The following is a 19,626-nucleotide window of genomic DNA, read 5'->3' as shown; positions in this document are numbered from 1 at the left end:
AGGTTCCTGTTAATCGCCTCGTTTTCCAAAATCCGCCCCCTACCGTTGAACATCGGGACACACTCCTTCAAAGTGCTGGCCTGCCCTTCAGTAACCAACAACAGTTTCTTTTTGCTTTATTCGTTGGTTGATGGCCGCCTATGTACAGGGCGATGCCCCCCCCCCCCCCCCAACTCCGTCAGCACAGACCCCACTGCCCCTCTCGGTTTATCCTGGACCATATGACAGGCGGCCCCCAGCTCCGACGGTGATACACGCTAAAAAAACGCTACGGTGAGGATGCAATATCCACGGCGACGGCAGAGCATCGTGCTAGAAGCGATCGAGGCTGCGCCAGCGGCCAAATGGACCCGTACTTCAAAATATCGCACAGAAAGGAACACGGCAGACGAGGACATTCTGCACAGCAACAAAGAAACAAAACCGCAAGAACAAACAAAGAAACAAAACCACAACAAGGAACAGGAAATGATCAGGACCCAGCGAAGGGCCGGGCTCATTGGCGGCTGGACCCGTTTTCTGCCACGTTCTTCATGGGAGGGGGGAGATATAGTGGAGCGGGGGTGGCATGTGCCTCCAGAGTGAGGAGTCTGTCAACCTCCCGCTTTCGAGTGTCATCTGGAGGACCCGAGAGCCCGGGCAGGATGGGGGGAGATTTGTCAGTCCTTTTGTCAGAGCGCTTTAATTACATTCATGCCCCCCCCCTCACGTGAGCCACATCTGAGCGTAGCCTGAAAGACATGCTGTCACATCAAAGGGAATAAAGTGTGGGGGGGGGGGGACAATATGAACAACAATGATGGGCTTGTGGTGGGAGCATAGAGATTATTTATTATGTATGAGCCATGTTTGATTTCTCACGCACCCCCTGCCCCTGATGCGAGGCTCAGGCCGCTGCAGGCACAGAGATGCTCAGACTGATTCGTCCCTCGCCTCGTCTTCCTCTTCTTCCCCTCCCGAAAAATGCCAGACGCCGAGGGTTAACCTTCGAACCCGGCACAATGACGCAGCGTCGGAATCAGATAAACGGGCCGCCGGCAAACCGAGACTGACGTGCAAAAAAACACAACAGCCAGATACAATCGGGAAGGGTTAATCAAGGCCAGGAGTGCGACTCAAACCGGGAGGGGGGGGGGGGGTAGACAGGGGTAGGTATCTAGCACAGGGGGGCTCTCTCCGGACAGATGCATCGACACTGGAGTGCTGCGTTTAGGGGGATATGGAGGGGTGACTGATAGGTCCGCTCATTCGGCACCATGGCACGCACTGTGCCAGAACCCATATACAGAGGATCCGTCTTCCAGTACCCACCCCCCCCACTCCCCCCCCCCCCGTCCGGCACGTACGCACCACCCCAACCCACCCGCCGCCAGAGCCGATACCAGCCATTAATCACCAGCTGTCAGACGGCACCCCCGAATGCCGGAGTGAGTGCCGCGCCTCTCGGCCGGCGCCTAATTTGTCATTATTACCGAGTGCGAGCCATGATGACTGTTTTTTGCAAGATGGCTATAAGGAGGACCATCGCGGTCACATGATGCCCTCTTGTGCCACCGGGGCTGTGTGGATCCATGAGGAGATGGACGACAGTCCAGAGAATCATCGCGGGAGAGGCGACAAGCCCCAGAGAGCCTCAGAGAGACTTTACACCCCTGACAATAATGTGCCCTTTATGGCTCAGCTCACAACACACACACTGTTACAGGGAACATAAAGCGGTGACACAGACTCTCCATTAGATTGCATAGCTAGGTTAGCAGACTGTACCACGCGTTAGTCTGGTCAGTGCACTGCGTTAGCCGTTACCTGTGAGCGGTGCAGTGAGAGATCACATGTCAGGCAAACCGACCAATCAGACAAAAGGTGGGAAAACCTTGCCCGTGATGGGTGACAAAGGGCATGCAGCGTGTCTTCGATTAGCGCCCCCCAGCACTGCGAACCGGCACTGCGCCTGCTGATAGCAATGCACCCAGTGGCACCCAGGAACCTACCCGTAGCGATCATACTGCGGTGAAGAGGAGGGGGGCGAGGAGCCCAGGGCCGGCGGCGGCTGCAGCTGCTGGGGGGGTGGGGGCCATGAGCCCAGGTAGACGGGGGACCTCGCAAACGGAGGCCTGCAGTGTGGGGGGGGTGCAGACGAGCCTCTCGGGTTAGAACCGACCCTCACAAATAGAGCAGCCCGAGACGTCACAGGGACGCGGGAAACGGGGGGTGAAATGACAAATAAAGATTAATAACGTAGCTAAAAGATTCATAAATCTGACACGGGGGGAGCAGAGCTTCCAGAGAGAAACGCCATAAAAGGGTCACCTTTACGGCTCCCCAGGTGACTGCGCACAAAAAAAAAAAAAAAGAAAATAAAATGAAAGCGCAAATGTTCTTCCCCGATACAAACTTGCTCTCCTGCAAAGAATCAGCGAGGGCCCCCCTCCTCGGTTTTGGGCGGCCGCTCTGGGCTGGAACGTCGCCCGCCCTTGTTCCGCCCGCGCCGGTTCGCTGGGAGTTTACGGAGTTGTGCGGTTACAGGGCTGAAGGAGGGGGGGCAGCTGCTCAGGCCCCCTAGCAGCTTAAATGGGACCTGGCACGAGCCCCCCCCCCCCCCCAGTCACTGTAAAAGAACCCTAACATTCCAAGTGGGCAGCCACGAGACCCCGACACCTCATCGCAGCGGCTGCTCTTCATGCGGAGTTAAAAATAGCGACTCTGAGAAGAGACGACCCTCTCAAACGGGGGTCAAAAGGAGGGCACTGCATGTACCCCTCAAGCTTGACCCCCCTCCCATCAGAGAGCACATCAAAACGACGTGGAGAGACTCTCAAGCACTGGGGAAATTTTACAAAAAAAAAAATCTTATAAAATGAGCACGCGCTATTCTGCAGTTGCTTCCCCTGGCTGTAAGGTTTGTAAACCAAGTTACGGACGTTTAACGGCCTTTGCCTCCATGATGGCCGGCAGCAGGTTTATGGGAATCATCATTAACGCGCAGATCCCCTGGGAGGGCCCGTGCTTCCCTCGAGGGCCGCCAGACTTTTAAATGAAGCTCGATGTCAGCGATGCAGCTAAAGATGGTGGTAGACGCAGTGGAGAATATGGCAGAGGATGCAGGGTGCCCCCTGGCTGCGGGATGCGGGCACGACGGGCTGCCACTCACCTGCCCTGGGCGGAGCTGGCTGTGCCGCCGACCTCTGGAGCCTTGCGGCTGATGTTGGCAACAGGCGGGCCCATGCCGGGGCCGGTCGGTTGGGGCACGCTGGGTGAGCCAGGGGCCGCCCCGCTCATGGTGCCGGAGTACGGTCGCCCACCTACTGCGGGACCGGGCCCAGGGCTGCGACCCACTGGCCCGGAGCTGCATGTCTGCCCAGGACCCTGGCCGTGCATGGGGCTGTTGGCGTTCAGGCCCAAGCTGTTGGTCATGCCGGGGCCTGGGCCACTGTAGCTACCGCTGGGGGTGCCTCCATAGTTGGGGGGCCGGGGGTAGTTACCTGGGGGAGACGAGACGGGTCAGGCAGCGGTGCCGGTGACTGATGAACAGGGGTTTGTTAGTCTGACTACAGAAACAACAGGCAACACACTCAGTCATCCAGTGAAAATGTTACTGTGCTGTTAAAACCGTCTCCAACTGTCGAAGCTGCCGTGTGACTTTTAACTGCACCTATAAGGAAGATAAATCCTGAGGTACCACAGAATCCAACACATACCCGGGAAAACCTTTCACATACGAAAATGTTACCTTCCCCAAGTTACAGCCCGTAACTGCAGTTTTCATATCTTTGTTAAGCAAATGTAAAGCAATCTATAAAACTGCAGTTTCAATGTCCCTTTGTCAGTCTTCTGACAGCCATTTTAACTGACATTTCAGTGCTCATTATGCTCACAGAAGCCATTCTTACAGAGCCCCGGGCCACACATCACATACCACACAATCAAAAAAAATCTATTTTGTAAACACAGCACTCCAAATTTCCTTACTTCCCAAAAATTCGACACACGCACGCACACACACACGCACGCACGCACGCACACACACACACGGTTTGTATCCATATCTTTGTGGGGACTGTCGAATGATAAGCTTAACCCCTATCCAGCCCTAACCTTAACCATAAGCAACCACACAAAAAAAGATCTTTGCCATATTATTGTAAATTTTATAAAACTGAGATTTATATTGCGGGGACCCAAAAAAATGTCCCCAGAAGCCAAGAGGTTTTACCACATTGCAGGGACATTTGGAACCAGCCCCCACCCACCCCACACACACGCAGCACAGTCACAGACTCTCCCCAAGGACAAACCTTTGACAACTACAAATGGAAAAGGACTGCAGCCCTTTTGTGAGCCACTATTTATTTTGATTTGATTAAGGGCGCTCCCCCCCCCCGTGCTTCCGAATCCCTTCAGAATGAGTCTGGAGAAGGAGATTTTAAAACTCTTTTTAATCCTGAAGGGTTTTCCAGCCCAGGATGAACAAAACATAGGATCGCAGTATTTTCACACGGAGCAATGTATCAGGAAATTGAAAGTGGTGTCTGTATCGGAACACCGCTTCAGCGGAAAGATATTTCACACGACACGAGCGAACAGCCTGAAGGAGCAAGGGAAAAGGAAAAAAACATAAAGGCAGAGGGACTTGCTCATTTAAAAACCCCGTGCCCAATGAAAATTTTACTGATCCAGCTAAAATTTCACCGGAATCTGTAACGTCTATTAGGGACAGAAAGCAGCAATCAGAGGGCAAAGCAGCCCCCGGACCGCAGCCAGTTGGGGGCAGTGCTCTACTTGCAGCAAGCGGGTCAACTGGAGCTCACTGCTCAGATCGGGGGGGAGGCTATAAACCCCTAAGCAGAAGCTGCAGATGTACCCGGCAGAGTCAGGCTAAGAGCACCTGCCTCACCACGGCGCCCCCTGTCTGTCTCAGTGGCTTGGCGGGGATGTGGGTGGGGGGGTTTCTTGGCAGTCCTCCCTCTTCTTGCACTACTGACAGCGAGGCCTGCGGAGATGTCCTATCCTGCCATACGCAATCCCCCACCCCCCTCCTCCAGTGCTTCTTCATCCTTTAATGTTCCTTCTAAGTCGTCTTTTTATCTCTTTCCTCGTCGCTTCAAAGCGTTCTCTCCTTTCTCCCACATCCCAGGCTTCAAGGCGCGCGTGTGAAAACGTTCTATACATACATGCGGAGACTTTCGCTGCGTACATATTCTCCCACAACTCGCCTATCTGTCTAAGGAATCGCTCCTCTGGCACTGTCCTACAAGCAGAGACCTCGCCGCTCCTCCCAGCTGTGGGGATCACTCCGGAACCAAACCCGGGGCACACAGGTCCACTTTAGGGGGCTGCCAGGATTCCGGATCGCATGCCCCCCGTTTCCGAAAGGTGTATGTCTATCTGAGAAGGCCAGCGCCCACTACCTTGATGCCAAGCGGCCCAGATCGGCCACCAGGACCGGCTCTCTGGCCGAAGGTGCCTTTCCCACAGATCCCCGACAGAAACCAGAAACAGTGCCGGACGGCAGTAAGAAGCATGTCACACTGCATCTAGAGCGTCCACGCACGTCTCTCCGAGATCCTGTCATGAGGAGATGAAGTGTAGATCTTGCTGGGCCGGGCCACAGCTTGGTGCCAGTGACACGGAGAGCGGGGGCCCCAGACACCCCGCAGAAATGGAGGCCGTGAGACCGGAACACCAGCTGAAAACCCATTTCCATCGTTTCTCCAGAAACACGTATTCGCCTTTAACGGCAGGTCACTGACCCTGGCAGGTCACAGCGGGCTGGTGGAGCGAAAGACCTGGCCTGAGGGGGGCGGAGCCACGTGGCGAGTGCATTTAACTGGTCAGAAACAACGCAGCGCACCACCTTAACTTGACTGCAGTTCCTCGTTTAGAAGGTTCTTTCCTTTCACAAACAGGAGCCTCCTTAAGTAATGACTGCAAGGCATCAGAGAGGCAGCGAATAGGTCTGTGTGCATTTAGCAGCACGCTTCCACCAGGGGGCACATCACCCATCCCGCAAAGCAGAGGGAGGCGTAGTTAAGCACGGCGAGTGGCACCTGCTCAGCTCAGTGACCCAAAGCGGGGGGTGCTCCCGAGTCTGGCCAGGAGCCAGGTTCATGCTGTAATTTTGGCGCCAAACACCCCCCCCCTCCCCCCCCACAGTCCCTGTCAGAGGGTAACAAACTTCCCCGCGGCTCTGAGCAAAGCGCCCCTCAGTGGGAGCGGCGTTAAAACAGTGACCCTTTATAATGAGTCTGACATCGGCACCCAGCTCAGAAGCTACACGCTTCACCGGCCCTTCTCTGCCTGTTTAGCTAAAATAAAAACGGGAGAGAGAGGCCGCGCCGAGTTCAAATCACTGATGAATATTCCAGTGACCTCACAAAGGCCCTGCGTCCCTCACACAGAGAGGGGAGAAGCGTTTCCTGGCAGCCACACGCGCCCAACACCAACCGCAGGTGTGTGCGTGTGCCGATCGGTGATCAGAGGGACTATGTGACAGACGAGAGAAATCCTGTCCAGCAGCAGGAGATACCAGAACCTGAGATTCAGGCAAATTCCAAAAAATGCTGATGCTGAACCAAGATGGCGGCATCACAGAGCTCTAGACTATTCAGCTAAAATCTCACCAGCATCAGTTCCCTGCAATTTGTTAATTAATGAAGTAACGCTGCTGATCGGGGGGGGGGGGGGGGGGGGCAAACTCTTACCCTGGGGTCCGTACTGGCCGCTCTGAGATCCGTAGGAGCTGCCCGAGCCACTCTGGGGATAGGAGCCCATCCCATGATGCATCTGGGTTCCTGGTGAAGGGTGAGGAGACATGGATGGACCGGACGACTGAGTGCCAAACTGGGACACGACTGGGTTCCTCTGCATGCCAGGAATGAACCCTAGAGGGGTGAGCAAGGAGGACACGTCAAAGAGGGCTTTGGGGGGGGGGGGGGGGGGAGGTACTGGAGTTGGTCAGAAAGAACTTGCGTATAACATCTAGATATCAAATTTCTGGCTCCTGCCTTGAAATCTGTGCATCGAGAATGTTTGGGTATCTCGTCCATAAAAGGTCAAGTTGACATCACAGCCGACCTGGACCACCGACCTGCAGGCAGCGATGCCGCGGTTTCATCAGAACCGCTGATAAACTTAACAGAAGAAACTTGCGTCCAATTCTCAGACGTAAATTCCATTCATATCAGGGCCAAACTAGTTATAAAATGTACAACTGCTGAGGTTTTCCTGGCGACATCAAGCAGAACACGCACATTCCTACGGAACACGGGCCCACGATTCAAATTTAAAAGGCAATTAAAACTCAGCGGGTGTCACTCGAATGACTGTCGCTCTGCGCTGAGGCAGCCTCCGACATGGAAATTGACATTTTAAGTGATCCCCACCGAAAAGTAGCTTTTAAACTGACTGCCCTTTTATTACATTTTAAATCCAGAGAGCGGGGGGGCCATCGGGTGAGTAAGGGGTGCGCACAGAAGGCCGTAAATGCAACCCCTGCTACATTGCTAAATAAGTGTAAATTCTGAGGGGGGGTGAGGCTAGGGGGCCGCACAGGCATAAGAAATTTTCTTCCCCCACCCCACATCAACATGGGCAGGGGGGGGTCGTGTGATAAAGCTGAGAAAGCTGAGTGTGAGCGTATTTACGTGGGGAGGGCCGTGGAGGGGGGTGGTCCTGGTTGGCCCACTACTGTAATGTTTTGCTTCCATTAGAGAAGGGATTCTGAAAACACTCTGTAATACGGCATTTTAAATTGGCTGGAAAATGGATGGTGGGGGGGGGGGGGGGGTGGTGGGGGGGGTGAGGCGCACAGGAGCGCAGGCGGCACTAAGAGCAGGTTATGCAGAGTTAGAGGGAGAGGCTTCAGAGCACAGAGAGACAACACATATATACACAAAGACACACACACACTCTCAATTACACACACAGACAGACACATACACACATGCACTCTCAATAACACACACAGATATATACATAGATACACAGAGACACACACACACACAGACACACACACACAGATAGATACGCAGACACAGACACACAGACACACAAAGATAGACAAACAGGTCTTGGTTCAGACAGACGGATGGACACACACAAGCTATATGGCTCAAGTGACTTTTTTTCTTGTGGTGCTGATGGAGGAGGGGGGGGGGGGTTTGTTAGGGTACCAATAACTGACACTGAGCCCCCCTGGCACAACACCAAGGGCACAGGGGGCACACATGCCACAGCAAAGTCCCCAGGGCGGGGTGGGTCGGGCGGTGGGGGCAGATGACCTACCCCTCTCCTGCGACATGGGTGACTGGCTCAGAGCAGCGTGGGGGCCCACGTCCGACATGGTCCCGGGGGTCTGTGGGGCCATCTGGGTGCCTGTGGGGGGAGGGGGGGTAATTAGATGAGCTGTGCACCCCGGGGTCACCGCGGGCGACAGGCACAGCGGAGTGCCGCTCTCCGGCCGTTTCAGAGGACTCCTGTAACCATGGCGACAGCCGAGCGTGTCCACAGAATCGCAGCACAAGCAAATTTCACAAGACGGCAAAGAAAAATGAACTTTAATTGTGCTTGACGAGGAAATCGTCCCCCTGGGAGTCTGCTTCAGCTCAGTGTGGATGGAGACCCCCCCCACCCCCCCCCCCAGCTGAAGAAGCAGGGTTAGGCTCAGCCGCGAGACTGCTCACGATGTACAGCGATGCTACTCATGCTGGAAATTAGCACAGGTATCTTCCATGATGCAACGGGGCAGTCCCTGCACCAGCAAATCAAGAAATTTGTCGCTAAACTGCACACGTGTCACGGAAGCTTTGGTGGGAGACCGTACAACGATCATCCGACAACATGACCCAAGCCTCCCCGGTAACAGCCTGGGAAGTGGCAACACGAGAAGCCGCAGCGGAACACGAAGCCGGTGCGTCTCCACCGAAACACGAGCCGCGTTTAACCCCGATCAAGGGCACTAACAAAAACCCTCTACACGGGGGATTATCGATCCACGGTGCGTACAGAACACTGGCCGCATCGAGGACATGCGAGACGAGAGCTGCGGCTTTAATTAACATGACGGCACGCGGAAGGACCCGGATCACAGCCACGGAAAACCAAGCGCTGGCCAGGAGTCCGATACGGGCTTCAGCCATCATACACCCACAAAGCCGCCTCTTTACAGGAAAACCACGCTGCAGCTGCAGATGGTGGCGAATCTCTCAAACTTTACATTAACTTACTGAACAGACACTTTGATCCACAGTGATGTCATACTGGCCAATTGGGGCCCAACAGTGAAATCGCTCTGCCAAACATGGGATTTGAACCAGTGACCTTCTGAATACGGGTACAGCACCTTAACCCAGAGCCACACACTACCCAACCATTCTTACATTCTTAGAGCACATTGCCTCTAACTAAACTGTCTATTAGCAGGATTATTTGATAAGTTGCGTAACTCATTCCACACTGTCAGAAGTGTTCGCCAGCTAACACGAGAATTCGGTTGTTTAAATTATTTTTTTAAATCACATTCCCAACTCACAAACTTTTTGCCAGCTGTAGTCCAACCCATTGAACTAGGACCTTGACAAAGCTGTTCTGCTATACAGTTTTTTGCTTTAACTCAAGACATCAGCGGTCGCAGATCTAAGGTCGCCACAAAGGATCGCGGGGAGGCTTACAAGCCTTCGAGAAAACATGAAAGCCAACATGAGATGTGCGAGATCAGGGAACGGACTCACAAAGGCCCCCGGGACGCTCATTACGCTACTGGACCTTTCAGAAAGGCAGTACGCAAATAAAAAAAAAGCACTGATTATTTCAAGCTGTTTTTCTGATACACTCATTATTCCTGGTACTCATTTTATACACGGACAGCGTCCATATCCATTGAAGAAACACAGGAAAGTAAAAATACAATGAAAAGCTGAATACATTGACTGATTACTTAAAAAGGCAACATTCTTATAGCTATAGTTCACCTACAGGTCTAAGCGCCATCTGGTGTGGAGGGTTTGGTGACCAGAAGCATGCATTACGGACTGTGACCATGCAGCCTCAGACTGCCTGTGCTCACATGACCTGCATCCTAAAGTCAGGCTGAATCAGCACGACAGTGTCAAGATGCACGGAAATCTTAATCTCACGGAGAGGCTTCTGGGGTGACGGTAAACCAGAAGGAAACCGATGGGAGGCTGCTGGACATCACAGACGCCACCAGGGGGCGCCTCCAAAGAGGAATTAGGAACGTCTAGAAAAATATGAATAAAGGCGGCATGGACCGTCCTCCGGAGGGACGGCCCACAGCGCACCTTCCTAATGTAAGTGTCTGAGAGAGGGGGCACCGTCTCACTGCGCTGGGACATCAATTAACATCCCCTCTGCAAGGTCACCATCAGCTGGTGCCCGAAAGCAGGGAAGCGTTACATGTCTGAGAGGGTGACTTTGGTGTGGGGGGGCCATCACAGGTTCCGCTGTCACATTTCGTTTAGGGAAATCACACTGATGTTACCGGGGCCCCCCGGTGGACCAGATGAGGATTACGGGGGACTAATTTAAAAAGGCGATTGGTGTCGGCATTCGGCCTCGTCTCACGCCCAGCCTGATTCTCCTCCTCATTAGTCGCTGGCAGGGCCCGTGAGAAGAACGTCGCGCCCGATTCAGAGGGAGCGGGTCACTCGCCAGGGGGCTGTAGGCTGGCTGCGGTGAGTCCAGGGCCAGCGCCCCTTCCCACGTGCTCACATGCCTCCGTACGGGTCGGGTGCTGGATCACCCCCCCCAAGGCCATTACTGTCACCCTCTACTGATCTATCCGCTGCGACCCCCGCCTCAGTCCTAACGAGCTCGCCTGAATAATTACACTAAATAAAATAAGTAGGCGACACTAAGGCTTACACTGAGGGGGAAAAAAAAGGACGACAGGCGCCTGGTAAATTATTCATCACAAGGCATTTTGTCTGCGGACTTTTTCGGCTCGGAGGAGCGAGAAGCCTAAATGTCAGGGCGCGGCTCCATCCCTCTCGGGATACGGCGTCTTAATTATCGATAAATGGCAGAATTCTGGACGTCTGCTTTCGCGTTCCGGGGGCCTCCGTCTGCCGGGGAGTGTGTGAGAATGTGAGCCTCAGTCCAGTGACTGTAGAGGGAGCTGGTGGAGGGTGTGTGTGTGCTGGGGGGGGGGGCAATCCCACCGGTATCAGATAGCACAATTAGCAAAACTGTGAACCCCGGGCAGTCCGACACGTCGCTGGATAGCCCAGCCATCGCTGGCTCCCTCTTGGGCAACGTTGGCAGGTAATTTTCACCTGTGACGCTCAAACGGGTACCACTGTCAGGCCCCGCCCATCGTGACAGACTGAGCACGTGAAGGAACAGGCGATATTACAATGCAACTGCAGAGATTCACCACCAGGGGCAGTTCATGGTCACACATCCCAGTGGTTATAGTCTAGAGAACCAGACAACCTGCCAACCCGCAAATAATGAGCCGAGAGTCACCAGTCCCCCCCCCCCACCAATCATTTTCATTTTCAACGGGAGTTAAAGTGCGGCTGTGTCGGCTACCCTGAGAGCAAAGACTCGCAGTGACTCGGTTTACAGGTAATATGGGCATTAACACCTTAACTGCAGAAAGAGACATGGAAAATAAGGGCTGTTAGAGTAACAGGAGGCCCTTTGAAGAGAGACTTTCATCTCTGAAGTTTTTAAAGCATTTCTAACACAACTGGCAAGGGGGAAAGAAAAATAAAAAATAAAAAAACAGTTCAAAGGCATATTAAAAGCTCTCATATTTGTATTTTTTCAACATTTTCCAAGGTTTTATTATGCGGATGATGTGCTGGCGCGGCGCATCCCTGCGGAGGAGCGGCTCTAACCTGCGCACAATGCAGCGCCTTTAATCCTGCACGAAAACATGCGACGGGCGCGGCACGCAATTCCGACTGGCAATTTCCAGCCTCGGCGGGTCACGGAGAGAAGAAAGGAGTGAAAGAGATACCGAAAAAGCCTTACATCCCTCGGCAGTGCTTAGTGCCCCTAGGGAAAGGGGGCGCTGTAGAGCCACCAGCATTGCTGAAAGCTCCCTAGGCGGAGATGCGGGATTTCTCCGCTTTAGGGCCGGCATGCGCAGAGCCGGGGAAATTATCTCCCCTGGACCTCATTACCGGGGAGGAAGACGGGGGAAGAAGCTGCAGGGGGAGAAATGCCATTTAAGCTAAAAGAAAACAAAAAAAATAAAAAATCATGAAAAAGAAACAAACACAGTCGGGTGGGGGGGGGGGGGGAGGAACGCCATTTTCCAGAACTGCCCCCCCCCCCAGGGGCCGGATGGTGGTGACAAACTGTGACGGAGGCAGTTGTGAGGGGAGCGAGGAGGCAGAATCATTAAAATTCCCACAATCAAGGGATTTAAATGGAAAAACGAGGTTGGGGGGGGGGGTGTCTTTTTGCGAATTTGGGAATATGAAAGCCAAAAAAAAAAAAAAAAACATTCTGACTGCCTGCCTGCTGCAGGTTGGGGGGAGGAAGACACACTTTAATCTTGACAATTCACAGAAAAACGCCGCACGGTGTGTTTGAAGGGCCGCTCGCTGTCTGTGTCCAACAGAAGCGTGTCATGTGACCTTTAATTGAATTCCCGCCCCCTCGCTCCTCTCCCAGAGCTCCATTTGCTGGGCTCATTCACTGCCATCCTTCCTCCCAGCACTGATTAAGAATAAGCAATATTTTTCCTTCACACCACACAGGTGATTAATTTGATGGTGATATCCGACCCGCTACCAATAAGAAGGCTTCACAAAGAGAGGCTGGCTGGGGTGTGGGGGGGGGGGGGGGGGGCAGTAATGCCTTTGACTGTCGTGTCGCTGCACCCCATCCAACTTTGGCGCGGAGATGATAGAGGCTGGGGCGTTGAAGTCAGACTGCAGAAGCTAACATCTTATCTTTAAGTGGGGTGGGGGGGTTGGGGTGGGGTGGGGGGGTACAGGGAGCAGCCTTTTCTGATCGAGAACACCACACTGAGCAAATCACTGCCATCATGGGACACAGCCCCCCCCCCCCAATTGCTCAGATTCAATTGGGCTTGGTACGGGGAGCAAGGCTGTGACTCGCAGCAGAGCATGACTCTGTTTCTACGGAGACAGAATGATAGGCAGGTAAAAAAAAAAATTAAGAAAAAAACCTTTATCACCACGAGCATCATTTTTCCCAGGGGAAGCTTAACTTCCAACGACAAAAACATCCAAAATATCCAAAAACAACCCAAGGCAAAAACACGAAACACATCCACCCGGCTCCGTGCCCCTCACCGCCGACCTGCCGTCCGCTCCGTTTTCCCGATCCAGCCGCGCTGCATCCTGTGTCTGTGATTCAAAACCCGAAACCATGAGGCTATTCAAGCACATCTCAGAGATCAGCTGGCAAACCAGCTGATGGCTCCTCGATGGGACAGAGCGTGCGGCTGGTGTCTTATTTAAGCCCCTCACTCACTCCACGCAGAGACACAGCTGACTGGCCAGTGAATACAGATCCGCCAGCCGCGATCCCATTTACATTTCTGCTTTGTTGGCGCTCTTATGGCTTTCGGGGGTGGCGGGGGGGGGCCCCCCAGAGGTGACCAGAGGAAGGCGCTCAAAAGGCCCCCGAAGTAGAGGCCATCATGAAACACACACACAGAAAATAAGTGGATTCCCAGGCTGGCAAGCGGCAGGTTTTCTAGAATCTTAATCAGCACATTTAAAGAAGCCAGCCTGAAACTTCAGGTGAAGCTGCCGGCTTCCTAAAAACCCAAAATGGCCATTCAAAGAGAACTGGAGTGTGGAAGCAAACAGCCTCTCTGTGAGGCGGCAGGGGGCAGCGGCTTTAATCACCGCCGGCAGCTGCTGGATATTAAAAGTGACCGTTGGTAATGGTTAACGGTCTGTGTACTCTTGCTTACAAGGGCAGAGTCCTTCTGAAAAATGCCTGGGGATCTGTTAAGGGGCCCGCCTTTAACTCGGGGATTCTTAAATGCTAAATGTGGTGTAGGGGAATCCCACACCTCCTGTCCATTACATGTGCAAAGAAACGGCGCCCCCGGTCGTCAGAGACGGGATGATGCACGCCGCCGGTCCCTGCTCTCAGCACCCGCAGACGGATATTCACGGGCTTTCTGCGGCTCGTGGGACTGTCAGCCTTCTCCGGACACGGCGCCCCTGCGAAATCGGTCCAGAGACGCTCGGGCTGAGTGATGCGATTCATGCTGCCGTCCCAAATCCGGAACGACGGCAAAATCAATTTGCTGGGACCCACCACGGCTCCAGGACCATCCAGATGCTGGTTGAGTGAGAACAGCTTTACCGTGCATTCAATCTGCCTCATGCTTTCGGGAAGTGGGGGGCAGAGGTTTAAGCATCCCTCTCACCTCTCTCCCAAATACTTTACCTCACTTGAATTCTGACCAGATTCAGACCCAAGAATCAATATACGGCAGCTGAATCAGAAGAAGGTGGGGAGTCGGGGGGGGCAGCCGGCGGGAGAAGATTGACAGGTGGTGGGGAGGGGAGCGACGGTGACTCCGCGGGCCAACCAGACAGAAGCAATGACGTGTCGACAATCAGGGGACGGCACGAGGAAAAACCGGCAGTGCGCATACTGAAATGCGATCGTCCTTCATGCGACCTGTTTACATTCAGTCACGCCTTTACAGAAGCTGGTGGCTGCCACATCGGCGCAGAGTGGACGGCTGCTTCTGACAGGTAACCTCTGGTGCTGGTCATGCTGTCATCACAGCGCCATGGCCACCAGGAGGCCACAGGCTTGCGGAACATCATGACCATGCTGGAGCACCCAATGCTACAGTAATGTTTGGCTGAGAAACTCCACGTTGGGAAATACGTAATTCTAGGAAAAGACTGAGAGGCCCACTGGCAGCATGGAAATGTCTAGAATCCTGCATCGGATGTTTTTTGAGCATTTATTTTGGGCTGGAATATTTTTTAAGGGATTCAATCAATCACACCCATCCACGTTTATTTCTTGCTCACTCCCCCCAACATGTGACTTGCCTGCTTCCCCACCGAATTTGCCAGTGTTTACACCCTGGAGCTGTGGTCAAGCGTTTCATTAACGTCAATCACCGTCACGCGCACGCAGCCTTCAGGAAGTCACTCAAGTGTTTGACCCGCCTCATCGCTGAGATTGACAGGCCCAGGGAGGGGGAGGGGGGCACATCCCTGTCAGGCCTCAATCAGAGACGACGTCAGCTCAGTGGGGCTGGGAGACCCTGGTCATCCATGCCTTTGAATTGAAAACCTACCCCATTATTCTGAAATTCGGTTTGTTTACTTATTAAATGAGTCGTCGTTCCGGCACTGCTGATGAGCTCGCCAAACAAGTTCGCCGAAAAGCCAAGACAGACACCGGCAGAAATCGAATGAGACCTGCAGCTATCCTCGGAAAAACTGACAGCGGGGCTCCATCGTATTCCGATGTAAATGAAAGACGACATCCCCGGAACAACACTCAACCATCAATGGGAGCCAAACGATTCAGCATGAAACTATAACAACACTTATTAAACCAAACAAACGCAAACACGAAATGTACCACTCTCGCATCTGCTATTTGTCTTCCCTTGTAATGGCTGAAAAAAAAATAAAAAAAATCGGGACAGGTTGGCTGGCCCCACTTGCCCCCCTCCCAGAAAAATAAATAGGACAATCAAAAACTGAACACAGGCTACTGGGACAGTCGCCCAGGCCAAGGGATGAGTCATAAATAACGCATCCCCCTCTCCCCATGCCATCATACTTATTCGAAGAAGTCCGCTGAGATTCATTCATCTCATATGCCGGAGCATTACAACAATGCATAAGCGACGTTATCAAAACATATTCACGCAAGTAAAAACACTGGCAGACAGGAGACTGAAACATGTGGACGGAATTTGTGGTATAAGTGTTTAGAATAGAGCTCAATATCTGCTGAGTCCACAAATCTTACTCCCCATGCATATCTAATACACCAGCCAAGAAATGTCTCCTGGTGAAACTTTCCTTAAATCAAGGTGGCAGCTCTCAGTCCAAGGAGCATGTAACAGGATGCCTGTGACTCTCAAAGCACAATATGACTATAAACAAAACCTATCGTGACTCGAGAGGTGGAGCGAGATCAAATAAAAGGGAAATGCTGGAGCACAGGCTGCCAAAAGGGGGCGCCATGGAGCCATACCTGGGACACTGGCAGGGGAGATTGGCCCCGAGCGGGACTGGTTGGAGCCGACGGGGGATCCCACGGGAGAGGGCGAGGGCGCTCCACGTGCCCCAGGAAGGTGCGGCGAGGAAGTGCGGGGAGAGAATGGCGACGGTGCTGGATTGCTCTGCTCGCCCTGGCTGCTGGAGGAGCCTGAGGCGCTGGCCGCTGAGCCCAGACCAGCCTCCGTCCCCGTGGGCAGGTCGTCGATGGAGCCCGACAGGTCCTGCAACAGAGGGAGGTGGGCACAGAGATGAGCACTGACCTTTAACACAGACACCAGCTGAGCACAGGAAGTACACCTCACTAGCTATTTAGCACAACATTCCCTGGTTTGGTTACTGCACCGAGCGAAACCGCAAGAGGGACTGACGGAAAGCAGACACCACTACGCCCCCTGTTGTTCCACAAATGAACTGCACGGCCTCTCAGCAGACACTTTGTGCTCAGAATCAGAATCCGTTTTATTGGCCAAGTAAGGTGACGAGAAATTTCACTTGACCTTCACTCCAATACAAACAAGACAAACAAATAATTAAAGTATAAGAAAATACAGGTATGTGCTTCACTGGGCAGCTTGCACTCCCTTTCAAAGAAGCAAACCGTTTAACATCTTTCTAACCAGCACTCTCTTATTTTACTGCACTCTCAGACATGCCCAATCTCAAGGCGCAACCCCAGTTGAGAGGTGTGTGTGCGCATGTGTGTGTGTAATTCTGGGCAAAAGCTGGTATAAGACTCACAGACGCTTATCCAGTCTTCTCTGTGCCCTGGTTTTAAATAAATCACAGTGACACCGTCTCCCGGTGTAATTTCTCGGCCGCAGCAGCCACTACCGGCAGGGTGGCCACGGGTCGCCGCGGGCTCGCCGGGGGGGTCCGGCGAACCCCACCGATGTCTCCGCTGGGTCTTCCGACGGCTTAATCAAACCGCGGCGGGTTATTCATGAGTCGTCTCCTTAATATGCATCCGCGCCTTCATTAGGGAAGTTTTTAATCGCTCGGTGAAGTTGATTTACTCGCTAAACAATCAGTCATTTGTCATCAGCAGGTGATGAAGAGGGCTCACGTTCTGGCGGGGAGTTATTGATACAAGCACTGTGGGGGGAGGGGGAGGGGAGGGGGAGGGGAGGGGCCAGAAAGGCAGAAATCAGGGTCTTTGGGGGCCCAAGGCCACCATATTTGGGGATTTTAATTTTAACAGGTATCTTTTTAATTTAAGAGGCAGTGCTATAGCCTCACACCCCCAGGGTTGTGGGTTCAATTCCCACCCCCAGCACAGTGTATGCTGTTTGAATGCTCTCCCCATGCTGTACAAGATTTCCTGCCAAAGCCCAGAAACAGGCAGCAAAGCAGACTGGTGTCTCTAAATGGCCACACTGTACAAATGAGTGCTACGTCGGACTGGCGCCGCCTGCAGGGCATCCCCTGCAATAGGTCCCAGTATCACAGTAACCCATTATTGGATCTTGCACAAAACAGATGGATGAATTTCAAATAAGCCCAAGGTTAAGAGTGAACAGGGTTGAGTCTGAGATGCCATTAGACCATAAAACGATGGTTCACCACTAGCTTACAGGGAGGGGAAACATCTCGTACTGCCCAGCGGTGGCGAGAAAGCAGCACAGTGGCAAGACCCGGCGGAGTCTTCCGGAGTGCCTAGTGTGGCAAACTACGGCCCTGTCCAAATTTTCAGTGCTCTGGTCCCTTTCCAATGTGGCCCAGATCCAATTTCTCAGCCTCAGCGCTGCAAATTGTTCTGTGCATTGAGTCTCCAAATAGCTGTCAACTGCTCCCAGTCGGTGCCGCGTATCGCTTAATCCGCTCCTGAAGCGTGTAATTGTCATAATAATAAAAATAGCCAGGTGATAATAGCCGCTTCACTGGGAAACGCCCTCCCTAAGCCTCCGGCGTCCTCGTTATGCGCTGGGGTACCGCTCTTTACTGCGCACCTCGGCCTGCCACCTCACTTCCTGTCGTGCCGGAGGGGGGCGTCGTATGTGTGTGTGTGTGTGTGTGTGTGCCATACCAGCCCACATGCCGGCCTTTAATGAAGAACCCCGCTCAGCCTTTCACACAGCCCACACCACTCTCTCGCGATACGGTTCACAGCATTTTACATTTTTCCCCCCCAGATATTATTACTTATTTTACATTTACATCACCATTTACATTTTTAGCAGCCTCTATTGTCCGAAACGACATACCGCGAGGCAAACAGCACATTGCAAATATTCACGCCATCAAGGAGTCAGTAAGACATAAGTGTGGTTAGGCTGAGCTTTACAATGGGTGCCCAGGTACAAGGTATATCCATTAAAGCAGGACCCTAATAAGACTAGGCAAGGGCCAGTCAGAGCAACATAAGAGTGTCCAGCCATCAGTCAGGTTAGGAGAGGGATTAATGGAACAGATGGGGAGTTTCTTGAAGATGGAGAGGGAGTCTGATGACTGGACGTGGAGCAGGAATTCGTTCCACCACCGAGGGAAGCGTGTGGAGTGACACATCTCACGTGGTGGTGGGGCACCAGGCAGCAAGGAACCTTTAAGGTCCCGAGTGGCTGAGGCGAAGGGTTTTGTGGTTTATTTCTTTTTTTCCCCCTCAGTGGGACTGTTAGCACTGTCGCCAAACACGCGGTTAGGTTAATTGGCATCTCTACATTTCTCAACATGCTTGATGGTGGTTTTCAGTATCTGTGTGTGTGTGTGTCATGCCCCACTGCCTGGGATGACCCTCCCACACGCTGGCTGGTATTTGGGGTGGTTGGATTATCATCAGCAGCGCCCACATAAAATGCCCCAGAAAATCGGCTTCACTTTGGCTAAAAGTGTCAGCTCTCGTAAGGACAGTGTAAGGCCTGTTTTTATTCAAACTGGACGCACTTTCCCGGGGGAGATGTATCATCTAGACAGAAGGGGAGGGTCCGAGCTGTGGCTGGGGAGGTCGCTGGGCCCCTGCTTCCCGGCGCATCCCAGCGCTGCATTTAATTATTTAAAGTGACCGCTCGCCCGGAAACCATCAGCGCCGGCAGAAATACATCAGGCCCTGCGGCCCTCGCAGAGGCGGAACCGGATACGGCCGAACTGGAGGGAGGGACGCAGGAGGGGTCAGCGGCGTGGGGAAGCTGACGGCCTGTCTGTTCACGCACCAAACGATTAACTTTGGGCCGGGGAGCTGGAGGGAAGCGCTGCACTGACTTTTCTGCGACTATTTACCCCCCCTGTCGAACTTCACCCCCACACAAGTCTGTACAGCGGAGCAAAGAAAATAATAAGACACCATTATTAATGACCACATCCCCGCAACAAAAAAATAACATCTCCACCTAACTCAAACACGTAGCACTGTAGCTACCGAGGCTATCCAGCTAAACTGCTGCTGCGCTAATGCAAGGGCTAATTATCAATACAA

General features: G+C 53.1%; 1 protein-coding gene across 2 annotated transcripts in view; it reads right to left on the bottom strand.

Annotated features, from left to right (window-relative positions):
• The window catches only part of LOC125728055 (AT-rich interactive domain-containing protein 1B-like), a 32,434-nt gene extending 15,964 nt beyond the window's left edge, over window positions 1-16,470 (bottom strand). Inside the window, exons 1-4 of one of the 2 annotated variants that reach the window (XM_049005117.1) lie at window positions 16,195-16,470; window positions 8,284-8,373; window positions 6,702-6,881; window positions 3,152-3,482 (exon numbers count right to left, since the gene is read on the bottom strand). In XM_049005117.1, coding sequence (XP_048861074.1) covers window positions 3,152-3,482; window positions 6,702-6,881; window positions 8,284-8,365 — 593 coding nt within the window. In that variant the 5' untranslated portion in view covers window positions 8,366-8,373; window positions 16,195-16,470. The remainder of the gene's footprint in view (window positions 1-3,151; window positions 3,483-6,701; window positions 6,882-8,283; window positions 8,374-16,194) is intronic. The other variant, XM_049005116.1, reaches the window with a different exon arrangement.
• Between the last annotated feature and the right edge of the window lie 3,156 nt (window positions 16,471-19,626).

This window comes from Brienomyrus brachyistius, unplaced genomic scaffold (assembly GCF_023856365.1).
Source record: "Brienomyrus brachyistius isolate T26 unplaced genomic scaffold, BBRACH_0.4 scaffold148, whole genome shotgun sequence".
NCBI classification, from domain to species: domain Eukaryota; kingdom Metazoa; phylum Chordata; class Actinopteri; order Osteoglossiformes; family Mormyridae; genus Brienomyrus; species Brienomyrus brachyistius.
The sequence above is the reverse complement of the archived record's forward strand: the minus strand, read 5'-3'. Positions and strand labels throughout refer to the sequence as shown.